This window comes from Dermacentor silvarum, chromosome 5, assembly GCF_013339745.2.
Source record: "Dermacentor silvarum isolate Dsil-2018 chromosome 5, BIME_Dsil_1.4, whole genome shotgun sequence".
In the NCBI taxonomy this organism is placed as follows: domain Eukaryota; kingdom Metazoa; phylum Arthropoda; class Arachnida; order Ixodida; family Ixodidae; genus Dermacentor; species Dermacentor silvarum.
The window spans coordinates 33137373-33151010 of NC_051158.1; the positions used below are offsets into that span (position 1 = coordinate 33137373).

The 13638-nt window shown below is 46.1% G+C and overlaps 1 protein-coding gene across 1 annotated transcript; it reads left to right on the forward strand.

Moving 5' to 3' along the window:
• The first annotated feature begins 2407 nt into the window (after positions 1 to 2407).
• Positions 2408 to 13173, forward strand: LOC119454051 (E3 ubiquitin-protein ligase sina). The gene is made up of 4 exons (XM_049667678.1): positions 2408 to 2523; positions 5670 to 5802; positions 10812 to 10918; positions 12352 to 13173. Exons 1-4 carry the CDS (start codon positions 2424 to 2426, stop codon positions 12735 to 12737), a joined length of 726 nt encoding a protein of 241 aa, XP_049523635.1. The 5' UTR covers positions 2408 to 2423; the 3' UTR covers positions 12738 to 13173.
• Positions 13174 to 13638: the final 465 nt, after the last annotated feature.

Genomic DNA, 13638 nt, shown 5'->3' on the forward strand with positions numbered 1-13638 from the left:
TGACCGCTTTGTGACTGCATCAGAGAGAAATAAAAGTGACTAAATTACTGAACTCGGCGCGTACCTCTAACTCGATATCGTGTACAATCTTGTTGGACACCTCCGACACTCACTTGGCTTTCACTGTCACATCACCGCCCACAATTTGTTCAACAAACACACGTGTGGAAGCAGACGCTCCCCTTTCTTGAGGTTGCCGCCACGAAAAAAGCTGTTGGCGTCGGCAACCGTCTTGAAACCGCACTGCAGTCTTTGCATCGCTGTTCAGCAAGTAGGCGATCTGCCGCCGTCGAAAACGGAGCGCCGTGAGCATGAGCAGCGAAGGAAAAGCGCGGGCGAAACAATGTAAACAAAGCGGAGACGGCACCACGGCGCGACCGCGCTGCTTGAAATTTCCACATTGGGGACGCTGTCAGGAGGTGCAGCAGCGCCTTCAGGCGATCGTTTTCTCGTCTGTCGAAAAACGAAGTGTATGAGTTGCGTGTACAACCTGGACGCATATCGACCCCACCGGTGTGTGCGCGTCTGGAAACCTTATCCCCTTAGGGGGACTCGGGCCCATAACGCCCATCACACCTCCCATCGCCGCTCCTCAGTTGCGTGTACAACCTGGAGGCATATCGACCCCACCGGTGTGTGGGCGTCTGGAACCCTTAGGGCACTCGAATACCTATTAATTTAGGAAGAAACATTTTGACTAGTGTCTGTATCAAGCCCGCTGCGAAAAAAAAAAATCGCTAGGACGTTCGAACATCGAAATTTTCGATTTCAATACCGACATCAACATTGAACCGAATGCCGCTTTTCTTTTGTGTACTTAAAAAAATTAAGTAAAGAAATATGAAGAGAAAATTTGAGAAATTATTGTGTGTTCGATACACAAAGTGTTTTCGCAAGATCGATCATCTGGGCAGCTAATTACTTTGAAAGTTGATGAAACGTAATAGTCACTGTAGTTCATAATTAGCACACAATGGGAACCCTGTCATGCATGGGCCTTTTTCAAAGGCAGGCAAGGTACCAGTAGTTGAAGCAACCGCGCGCATTTGGCAATAATGGAGTTTTTCGAGAAATTGAATATGAAAACGTTCATTCAAATGCTTTGATACGATAGTGAGGTAGTATTTCAAATTTTGAATATTTGCCCACTCCTAAGACTTATCACTACCAACCACCACTAATCTGTGCCACCCACCGTGGTTGCTTAATGGCTGTGGTGTTGGGCTCCTAAGCACGAGGTCGCGAGATCGAATCCCGGCCACGGCGGCCGCATTTCGATGCGGGCGAAATGCGAAAACACCCGTGCGCTTAGACTTGGGTGCACGTAAAAAAAACCCAGGTGGTTCAAATTATTCCGGAGTTCCCCACTACGGCGTGCCGCATGATCAGATCGTGGTTTTGGCAAGCAAAACCCCATAATTTAATTTTTAATCTGTGCACACAAACGCACTCCGTATATGCAACTGTAAGTGGGGAAATCAGTAAGGTAATTGACGTTACATCAAATTTACGGGCAGGTTACATCAAACTTACGGGCAGTCCAATACATTCGCAGCAATAATTTCACAATCACAAATAAGCAACGCAGTTCTTTGAATTTAAATTTCTTGAGTTCGATAGGTGCCTAATTCGAATTTCAATGTCCTATCCCAGCGCAATAATATGTGAAGCTTAATTTGTCCATTGCGGTTAGCGAAGAGTTCATTAGACTTTATAAAAAGACATGAAAATATGACAAAATCATTCATTTAGCAGCTTCCAGAAAGTCTATAGACATTTTTAGTAAAATTTTATAGATTGCCTAAAATGGCTTCCGTACGTAAAACCGTATCTTGTTTCGATGCGAAAGCGGCCAATGGCGTATTGAGCGAAAAAGCCGGCAGCGTCTGTAGCGGCGAAACTTCCTATTGGCTGCGACGCCACGTCATGAGCATGGCTCGTCACTGTCTCGGGCCTCGATGGAGGAGAGCTGGCAAAAGGTATACCGCCTGCGGTCGCGGTATTGCGTGAGGGGAGAGGGCATCACCGAGACGCCACGCTACGTCACCCTCGCTCTCGCTCTCGAAAGCAGGCAAAACAAACTGCGAGAAGTGTAAAGGACAATACCGTATTTACTCGACTCTAAGGTGCCCTAGAGTGTAACACTGACCCCGATTTTTACACTCTTCAAACATCGAAAACTGCAACACCGTCGAGTGCTCCCGCACCGCATTTTCGTGATGGAAGAGAGATATATGGTCTTCACTCCAAAAAAAAAAAAAAAATTATTGCGTCCGAGTTGGATCGGGCATCACTCATTGTCGCGAGAGGGACGAGCGGATGACTTCTATGACGCTCCGATACCCGATACCCGCGTAAACCAGTATACCTGATGGATGTGCTGCTATATGCGATTCTTTCCAGTCCAACTAGCGGGAGGAAGCATGGCACCGGTGACCAGTGTATCCCGCCCATCCCGAGCCCGGAGGACGTCCTCGCTCTCCCACACGTCCAGCCTGTGCCCCTTCTGTCACGAGCCCGAAGGTGAATCGAGGTGCCGCATGTTTCTAAGTCTGTCCCAAGGGAAAGGTTGCAGGGCGCGCCATCACTTTCATGCTGTGCAAGCAGTGTTGGCAGTCCAGGGGGTGGGGGGGAAGGGAATTCTGGAAGAGTCCACCTAGTGAGTGGACTATCCATTTCGGCTGTGGTCGATTGGCTCCAGGTGCACGAGCGAGAATGAGTCAGCCAGTCTCCTCGCTCGTGCAGTTGGAGCCAATCGAAAACAGCCAAAATTGGACTGCCTCCCCCCCCCCCCCCCTTGACTGCCAACACTGCTTGCACAACCTGAAGGTTATGATGTGCCCCCCCCCCCCCCTCCTCGAGTTTTCAGACGGGAAATATTGTATCGCACCCAGAGCGCTAGCTTAGTAGATATCGCATTGCACAGCCGAGCTCGAGGTTTCGCGTTTGATCATCGCCTCGGCGGCCGAATTTCAGTAAGGACGACATGCAAATAACACTCGTGTACTTAGATTTAGGCGGGTAATGTTAACCCGGAGTACTCGCTATGGCGCGCCTCGTAGTCATATCGTAGTTATGGCGCGTAAAACCCCATAATTATTAATGTGTAATCTGCTGCAGAACAAGAGGAACGGGAACCACGGAACCAGACTTTTTAAAGCAATATACAAAGAAAACGAAAAAACCACGTGGAAAAATTAAAGTAGAAGCAAGAAAGTAAAGAAACATGAAAGTAGAAAGAAAAAAGCTTGATCGTGCTTCCATCCCTAAAGGGGCCCTGGAACATTTTTCTAACTAATCAAGAATGACATCACTATCAAATCACGTCGCCTCACGAATCCCTTCCCACAAAGTTTTTTTCGAATTCATCAAGCACAAGCGAAGTTAGACGTAGTTATTCGAGCAATGAGCCGCTTTCTTTGCCGCTTCATTTGTACAAGCGCGCTGCAAGCTATACAGGGTAGACGGCAGTAGGGTTCAATGCAGCAATAGACCACTTTACAGAGGCGTTTAGGCGCCGCCATATTGGGCTGATAACGCTTCTGTTTTCTGTCTCAACAACGAAGTTAAGGCTAGTACAGTCGATTCGCAAGCATGAAAACAGATGTATAAATGCGTTGAGCGTTTCATTACCATTTTACGTGACATCATAAAACTAAGAAATTGTTTGCGTAACAGCCCAAGATGGCGGCGCCCATGAATCGAATATAAAATCGTCTATACCCCGATGGCCACTGCCAAAGGTTGAAACCCTCGGCGGCGAGACGTCTAGTGGCGCCACCCAGTGGCGGCCACGCTATCTACGCTACGCTTTTCGTCTCGGGGGCCACGCCGAGCAGACGCAGCAATGCACAACTGTCATGCGTAGACCGGCAGGGCAAAGATGAAATGATTTTTATGCGGTGTGCAGATCGGAGACACATATATTTTTCATTTGCTTAACTCAAATGAGCAGTGATTGTAGTCCTGAGAATCTTCTCGGCGATCGCGAAATCAGCCAGTAGTGGTTGGTGCGTCCAGCTGCTTGCGGCGACGCTGTATGACGACATTGCGAAGGAGGGAGCAAGCGATTTTTCACTGCATTTGACACGAGATTGTAAATTCTCTGCTGCACGAAGTGCAACGATACTTGGCTCAGATACTCGCAGGAGCCTCCTATTGGCAACCTTTTCTTACTATGCTCAAAAAGCGTTTCAGGGTCCATATAAGAGGTGATTGGCGACTTCATTGATTTTAGCAATCTATCTTACATGGTTGGTATGCAGTTGGTGATATGCTTTATATAATGATGATTACAAAAGGCGGCGCATAAGTGTCACACATACCCAGTGCTGGTATCAAATAAGTTTATTGAAGATCGGCACATACTCAGTGGCGAATCCGGGGTACCCAATTGGCGTCAAAACGTTTCATTGAAAAATGGCGCATACCCAGCGACCCAAGTTGGCGTGAAAGAGTTCATTGAAGCGAGGCACATACCCAGGGACGCACGTTGGTGTATAATAGGTTTATTGAAGAGCACCACGTACACAGAGTTACAAATCCAGTGATCTAAGTTGGTCCGATGGTAGGTTATAAACCCGGTTCCCCCAACGCATCAGCCTACTGCTCTAAATTTTTGATCATGGACGTACTAGCGACCCCAGTTGGCCGGAAAAAGGTTAGGCGTGGACATACATATGTACATATAGATAGGCCGCTATACATAGATACACAGATAGCAAGCTATAGCTCAGGCCGACCTCCCTGCCTTTCTGTAAATAAATGTTTCGTTCTCTCCCAAACCGTGTGAAGTTCCTAAAGAACGCGAATAGTACTGAAACAACTTGCCGTTGTTGGGATCCCAGCCCACATCTTGTCATTACGCATGCGATGCCGCTGTTTTCCTTTCACGGCAAGTTGTATCATAATGATTATGCGAAACTGGGTATGTTCCACGCTTCAACGAAAAACAAATGAAAAAAAAAAAGCCCTCTGAAAAATATTTTCGGGTTGGAGCGTAATGTGGTGTGTTTTACTTCAATGCATTATTTCAATGCTTATTACAAAAAAATTAAATTTTGGGACTTGCCAAAACCACGATATGATTATTTCAATGCTTGTCGCATTAACGTTGACATTAGCTCTGAGATGGTTACTGCAAGATATTTTTTTTTTGTTCTTTGCCTTACGGGTCAGTGTTATGCCGAGCACTGGGATCTGACCTAGGTTGCTTGGCGACGATGGCGTAACGGAATGGATGGCTGGGCAGAGCAAACCAAGCTTCGAGCTCTGAATTGCCGTCGCATTGAAAGAAAAAAAAAAGAGTATGCAAGTCCAATGCACAATTTGGAATCTGCGTCAACTTTTTGTAAAGCGGGTAATAAAATGCTATACATTTGCATCGTTCATTCTTGCGTCTTTGGCATAAATTAAACTCGCTCAGCCGTGCTATATACGCAATGTGACACCGATCATCTCAAAGAGCTGGTTGTTAGCGCGCTAGAACTAACGTGAGATTGTGGCCTAATGGTTAGAACATCCAGCGGCTGATCTCGGTGATCGAGGGTCGATATCACCATTGGGCATGAAATTCGGTTGTTTTCTTTAAAAGCATGAGCTAGTCTGCAAGACGGTACGACCCAGCTGCCACGGTCAGGAAAGTTCCCGATACCTTTATTTACGCACAGGGAGAAACAGGAACTTGGCCTCGGAGAATCTTACAGAAACGGCGACGTTACCATGCAAGTACCGCGTCAAGGGCTGCGCTGCCTTCCTCCTAATCGCAGCCAAGAAGGCGCACGAAGACTCCTGCGAGTACGGGTGAGATTGATTTTCCAGTGTACCGGCAGTATTGTTTCTCAGCATTGTTTTACTCTCGTGCCGTCATGACGTATGTGCTCCTTGTATGACGCCGAAGTATAAGCCTGAATATGCAGCGCTTTCAGGGAGCGGCCATTTTAGAGCGCCGCTCTTAGGCGCCCGTTCCTGCGGCGAGCGTCGGCGTCGGCGTTGTACCAGGCCCCGGAAACTCTCGAGTTCACCAAATGGCCACAGAGGGCGAAAAATCAACCGCGGCGCGTTCCAGCATAAGCGCGCAAGTGGAGCTACTGTAATTTGGTCGCATACTTTAGTTTGTGTTTTTTCTGCTAGGGGCGCTCAACAGGGCTCAGTATTTCATCTATTAATGTACATATAATAACCGACAAACACAGTTACGGTGTCATTTGTTTACAAAATAAGTATTGTGTTGTTTTTATTTGACTTCTGTTATTAAATTCCTTGCTTTGTTACTTGAATAAAGGTTTTGAGGCCTCACTCACGTGTGATCAGCAGCAGCCCACTGGTATCGATTGCAGTCCGTGCCGTTTATCGATTCAAATTGTACGGCGGTAGTATTTGCGAGCGGGGTGGTCGTTTATGTTGAGCAGCATCACGCAGGTTCGTTTTAATTAGTTATCAGTAATATCTCAGCCAGTTTATGCGTATAAAATTCGATAGCTGCCACCAAGCGAAGTTGTTTAAAGACGGTAAACTTTATCAGCTGGCGGTGTTTCACTAGCATAACGGCTGCATGCACGGCTTCCGCCGTTTGTGATCTGCCGCGTCTGGCCGCGTAATGTAATGACGTGTTGCTCGAAAAAGAAAGTGCTGGCCAGCACGAAAATTCATCGCTGGAACCGAGAACAGTCTGCTTGAAGACTACCCACGAAAGCGGATTAACCTTGCAGCCCCTGGGCTTGTGCGCCGGTGAGTAAAAAAGCAGTGCTTCGCATTTTCAACTTTGAATTTCTTTGCGTGCGAGGCGGATAAAGCAGATTCCTGTCGTCATTTCTTAAAAGTAGAAAATAATAATAATTATAAAGTTATTGCCCTTCCAAAGCAATTCAAACGAGGCTCTTGCTATTTTGCCAAGTTGCTAAAATTGCTAACATGAGTACGGCATAGATAATAAAGTTTTGGCTGTTTCTGCATAAATGATGCACCGCGATAAGTTCACTGCACATTAGTGACAAGTGTACTTCCGGTGATACAGTTAGATTAACTGCATTTGAGACATAATAAAATGACTGAGTTTATTACTAGTATCTGGCAGAAACAATTGTCATCTAATCGAGGCTTGACTAAGCACAGCCCACACAAGGACACCACTGAAAGAAATGCACACTCAAAACAGTGTTGGTGTGTGTGTGTGTGTTTTTCTGTCATGGAGCGTTTCGTGCATTGTTCTCTGTCATACATGAATCACAAACTCAGGCACACTTCCACCATAGTAATTGAGGCTCTTTTTTCTTTCGATTCCAGCCTCCAAGACGCTGCTCATATTTGGACTCATCCCTTTGGACTCTATTGTCTCTGAACGTACAAGTCAACCGTGAATGTGTCACCACTGGAAGTAACATCAAGGGCCAGCATCATCACAGGGTATGTATTTGAACACTTCAACTAGAACCGTTATTTATTCATTATGGGACAAACTTTTGTTTCACCATTTTTTGCTTGCATGTGTGTCATGGCTTTGTCATTTCTCTTTTCAGGAAGACGGACAAAAGAGATTATTGGTCTGCAAGCTGCCCACGCTAAGCCACAAGATGCTCAACTGTCACCATAATGACAACAGGTCCTCTTGAACTACGTGCCTCACTATGAAATGTTTGGAAGTTTACCAGATAGAGAGGTGTGAGCCCTGTTAGGAAAGCAGCAGTCTACAGTTCTGTATCGTACCGAGCGGGAATGAGAAATTTGGCATACAAGCTTAGTTGCTTTTAAGGGCGTTTTATGACAATCGGGGAAGTAACATGTTGAGTCCGAACTTGTTTCTTTTCCAGTCATTATAGCCGTGACGACCAGAACAGAAACAGTGCAGCAAGCTCCTACTTGCTAATGCACAAACTCTGTCATCTGCTCTGTGCAAATCAATTTGACGGGCATTAGTACCATGAAGTATCACATGCTCCCTCACAACGATACTTTGTTACATGAACATGCAAAGAATTTTAAAATGATCAAAAGCGCCTAATGCAATTTTAAGGAAACGACACTTCATGTTGACTGAAACTCTGGCAGTCACTCTTCATTTTATTTTTTGTTTAAAGTACCCTCAGGGCCACCTGGCATTAAAGAGGGGAGTGGTTACAAAGTAGTAGAGTAAAACAAACAAGTGCAGTGAGTTCTTGTAACATAATGATTCTCCTGATTATACAATGTTAGCTAATGTTTTGCAAAAAGTTTGTTATCTGTGATGGCTACGATACTTGGTGGTTACATTTCTGAGATGTACGGGGCATGAAAGAAAGACTTCGTGTTACATGAATCAATCCCTACCTTACTGCGATGATCGACGCAATTTGAAATGCACTGAGGCCGCAGTATGAAGTCGTCATGAAGTGTGGTGCGATAAAAAAATTTATGAAATAGCAAAAGATGGCCGACTCTGCGGCGATTAGCTAGTGGAATGAGTGCTAGACTAGTTTACATTGAAGTTATACTTGCGGTACGGTTATAATTAGAAATAATTACCAAGTTTACCAGAGTTACTGTGTACTAGTTCAAGTGAAGTAATAAGATTAACGCGACTGGCATCCCGTATTGCAGATGCATATTCAAGTTTCGAGCGAATTAGTCTTCTAAAGCTGTAGTTCTAAAGTAGACAGTGCTTTGGAAAAGTTGCGCCATAAGTACCCGAGCATGTTATTAGCATTGCTAATGATTCACTCTATATTAATGGTCCAATTTAAGTTATTTGTAATGTTTACACCGATATATTTATATGGCATGACAAAATCTAAGGGAACGTTAACATGGCAAGTGCTAGGATTAGAATTAGATCTGGAAATACGCATTATTTTACATTTGTTTACTACAAGAGGCTCATATACAGTTTGCATGAAATCAATAACTAGGCTAGTACTGCACCATAAGAGATATCTAGAAAAGGCAAGCTCACACAACCGGCCAGCCTATTTCACACTTCACAAACTTGAGAAATCACTAAAAACAAATATTGTTTCTCTTCAAACAGCAGATGACAAACCTGAGCGCCGTGTGCTCCCAAAAAGATTTTGAAATGTACTCGCAGAATAAGTTCAGCTTAACATTCAGCTAATCAACAGTGGACGAGCACGGGAAAACTCACCTGAGCATTAAATGTGCAGCAGAAGAATATCCAGAGCACAAAATATGTGGTGTAAAATTTAGCATAACGCCCCCCCCCCCCCCCCCCCCCTACACTTCGTGCTACGAGAGCAATGGGACATTGCAGCTCGAGCTCATCTTGCTGACAGTACATTTTTGCCGAGCATTTTTTTATATTCCTTTCTTTACTCTAGCTGAAATCGTCGAACGCAGAGAATGTAAATCGTCAAGCAGCACTGTACGCAATAGAAGTACGAGGGCAGCTCAGCATACATATCACTGTCTGAACCTTCGTTCGCCCTTCTTTACGGCACGCCGAACACGATGAGAAAACTTCGCTCGATTTCAGCTTTGCGTTACATTAAATAGATGGTTATTTGTGTTTCTGTATGTTGTAAACTCGGTGACGCACAACATTAAGTCCACCTGAGCTGTACGAAAATTGTGAGCATGTACTGCCTCATTCACCATTGACAATAAACAATGTAAGCTTACTTGTTTGAAGTGTTTTATTGCCAGTTGAGGCCTCTCGGTCACCTGGCGACATATACAGATATCTGTAGTCATGTTATAGTACAGTACACACGAATACCGCCCCGAAAGCGGTAACAAAACGTCCAAAACCAGCGAGCGAGCAGCGCGACCAGCCCTACGAACCGCTACCGTAGCGGCCATATTGCTCACTACGTAATGATGATGATGTTAGTTTCGATTCTGCCACCGCCATCTCTCGGTCGCATACTTTAGTTCACAACGCCACCGCTACGCTTATTTCCGTTGCACTGTGGAAGGTACAGTTTCCCTTCTCTAAGTTTGTATGGGTGTTCTGTGGTTGTACCTCGTAACCGAGCGAACGAGCGCAGCCAAGGATGAAAGCGAACACGGAGTGCAGTGGGGGACTGAAAGACGCGAGGAGGAAACCGGGGGAGGAGGAGGGCGCGGTGAAAGTGTGAGAAGAAAAGCGTAGTGTGGCGACGATAGCTACGAGATGGCGCCAGAGTAGCGCGCGTCGTCTGGGAGGTCTCTCTGCGGCGGCTGCTGTGAATCGCGCCCGCGCGTCACTCACGCGCTGGCTCTCGTAATCTCCCGATCAGCGAGGCAGTCGCGCCACACTTCGTTCCGTTAGCAACGTGCCGCACGAGACAGACTGTCCGCGCCAGTCAATATGTCGCGAATTGAAAACACGCGTATGGAGCTGCGCTCAAATTTCACATTAGGGAGTATCGTAATCGTCGGAGAAAAATTTTTTTTACTAGGGGACTGCGGAAACTGTCGGAAACAAAGAAAGAAGAACCGCGATAACGCTCAGCCTGTTCTTAGGGAATGCTTACCGCCCGCGTTCGGTCGCCGTGCCTCTGTCGTCAGCTAACCCCGTCATAGATTTGGCTGCTCAGCGCGGGCTGCGCAGAGAGCTGATGACTGGGACCCCCCATTCTGTGAACGCTAATAACGTTATACTGAGAAGGTAAAACTCTCTTAGAAGCTCTATGTGTTACAAGCACAGTAAGTCGCGCAAAACACACTTGCCGGCCATCTATCTGTTGTTAACCTGAATTGTTCTTCAAGTGTTTCCTGTATTTAGACATCTATGGGCGGGGTTGAAACTCCTCCCCCGTAACCTTGGAGCATCCGCTCACAGCACATTTCAAGATGACGCAGTGATTTGCTCTGGTGTGATTTCTCTCCACGCTCCTCAGGCCGTGTCCTTGCGTGCTCGGCACGAAGTCATGCAAGTGGCGAGGACCTCTGCAAGAAGTCGTGGACCACATTCTTCGCTCTCACGACTTCATTCCACGGTTGCAAGGTGAGGGACCGAGCTGTACGAGTGCACTTTTATCCCACTAGCCCACATGAACCTGCGAATTAAGATTTAACCCTAACAGGAGTGCTGCTATTGATGATTTGGTTTCAGCTTGTAGGTTACGTAAGAACGTAACGTAAATCGTACTGAACTTTACGGGAGCCAGGAAGCTTATCAAACAAGCTTCACTTCTTCACGTCTTGCTTTTAGACCGGACGAGGAGTAAGGGAATCTACGTGGCTGTTATCGCTTAACGTGAAAATGCAAAACTACAGACTATAGGTTATCATAAATAAGAATGTACTATATTATACTGTATCGTTAAACCGAATACAAACGACAGAATAAAACTGCTGCTTGAAGATGATTGAATGACAAGCGGTTCTGTAAGTGGCTCTTATTAGTCGATACGATGGATTCGCGCCGTTTTGGCGTTTGCGCTGCTTTCTCTGAAACGTTCGCTTGGTGCTAAGGTGCTCTTGTGTGCTTGTGGCATTTTCTGTCGGTGGCCGTCATGCTCGTCGTACCTATGCATCCTCATGCGCGTTCTTGCATTGCCAGCCTAGTTGATTAATTATTGCAAATAATTTTTTCTTCAATAACTTTTACCTACCATACCTCCATGGACGGAGGGCATTACAGAAAGAAAAGAGATAGAATACAGTACAAATGCCCAGAAGAAAATAGCATAATGTAAGGTGTACAGTGCTCCTAGATGTCGATTATCGGTGAAGATATTGAGAGCGATAGAGACGCTAATGTGAATCACGTCGAATTTGGTTCTGTACGAGTGAGCAGAAAGAACAAACTTTAATCACGAGGATAGCTGAGTTGCCCAAGGACGGGAGAGGGTGAAATGGTAGAATCTCGGAAAAGTTTAGCATGGCATGGCGTTAAGAAGTTCGTGTCTTAAGCCGCCTTTGGTCTCGCTAACCTATTGCACATTAATGTTCCCATTGCAGACTCCGGCGGTGGCCGCGCGGGCGCTGTATCTTGAAAGCGATCTGCGACGTGGAAAAAGTGCGCGCCCGCGCGGACCTCATCTTCATAGCGATCTGCGATGCGGACAAAGTGCAACTAGTGCCGGTAGCTTCGTATGCGCAGTGCTTTTGATGTTCTCGTTGAAGCGAGAAACGACACGAAGGTCAATTCGCTCGATGTTGCTGCTGCGCCTCCTCACTCCAGCGTTTTGACAGCGAGTTTCCGCGATCATCGAGCAAGATGTGTTCATGTTTACCTGTGCGCGCCTTACACCGTGCTTGTTAATTTAGTAAGCGAATGTTTACAAGTTGTTATGGCCGATAAAACTACTCTGCTTAGTTCGTATGGTTGTCTACTAATTTGGTATGGCAATAGATGCTTCGCCTTTCGGGCGAAACTAGAACACTATTTTTTAATGAACATTCTTTTGTTTTTTTTATTCCCCTTTCGTATAGGCGAGAATCTTGTCCTCACCGCGACGCACTTCAACCGCGCCGAGGCCTTCTGCTGGGTGGCGCTGCAGTCGTGCCTGGGCCGCGACTTCGTCGTGATGCTTAAGAAGAGGAACAACTATCACGACCACTTCTTCGGCGTCGTCCTGCTGGTGGGCTCGAGCGACGAAGCGCGGCGCTTCGTATACCGCCTGCGGCTCTGCGGCGCCGAACACCGGCTCACCTGGGAGGCCAAACCCCGGAGCCTGCACTCCCGGGCCGAGACGGTCAAGAGCGGCGACGGCCTTACCTTCGACATGGGCACCGCTGAGCGGCTCAGCAATGGCACCGACCTGAACGTGGACGTGACCATTAGTCTCGCATCTTTGAGCTCTGATATTGAGCTGTAGACACGTGGGGGCATGACCGGCTGGCAAAATCAGAAAGTTAGCATGATAAACTATGTATTCCAGAATCGTGCAAGACGTCATATATGATCTTCTGTTGCGGGACGATTCGCGCCATAAGTTTGTGCACTTTACGATATATTTAATCGCTAACCACCTCTACAGCGTCGCCGATCTCGAGATGAGCCCTTGAGCGGCCATTGCGAGAGACATTGAGGAATCGCCGCTGAATGAAAATTGGAGATGATCTTTGGGGTGCCGTGTTTAAGATTGCTATGTGACGGCGGATGACATAATGCGTGTTAATGCGTGTTAGCCTAAATTCATTGGGACGTTTGCTGTTTTTTTATAGATAAAATAGATGAGTATCTGAATGCGGCGGTGAGGTGGCACAAGCTTATAGATCGATATGAATAATTAGTGCATATTGTAGTGCCAACTAATTACGACGTTTGCATCGATTTGTAAAGAAAAAAAGATCAGTACGTTTGCACGTGACTTAAAGGTGTCACTCAAATTTATTGAACTGACGTAGAAGGATTTGTACGATATATTGTCACTGTCTTCACTGTCACTGTCAAGCGTCACTGTCTTGTTGTCACTTTTTTTTTCAGCTTTTTTGAACGTTTCTTTCGTTGTTGTTGATACTTATGTGCCCCGTTTTGTTTCCAATAACGTTTCATTTGTGACACCGATCTTGTCCCGTCCTTGCCTTTCTTTGTATAGTCAACTGCCTGCTTGTATTATCCGTATATATTTATTAGGATAAACATTAACAGTCAGTAACTCATTCTAGGTAAAAGGTAAGGGTTGGACACCTTGAGGTATTGACCGCTCGTATACTGCGAAAATATAAAGTGAGCAGATACTTTTGCTTTTTGTTGCCTGTCCCTGCAAAAAGGCA

Bases quoted from the DNA above. Each gene is read 5' to 3' on its own strand.
- LOC119454051 (XM_049667678.1), top strand. From the start codon at position 2,424: ATGGCACCGGTGACCAGTGTATCCCGCCCATCCCGAGCCCGGAGGACG. The intron at 2,524-5,669 runs GTGAATCGAGGT...ATTTACGCACAG, and splicing joins CTTCTGTCACGAGCCCGAAG to GGAGAAACAGGAACTTGGCC. The intron at 10,919-12,351 runs GTGAGGGACCGA...CCTTTCGTATAG, and splicing joins CTTCATTCCACGGTTGCAAG to GCGAGAATCTTGTCCTCACC.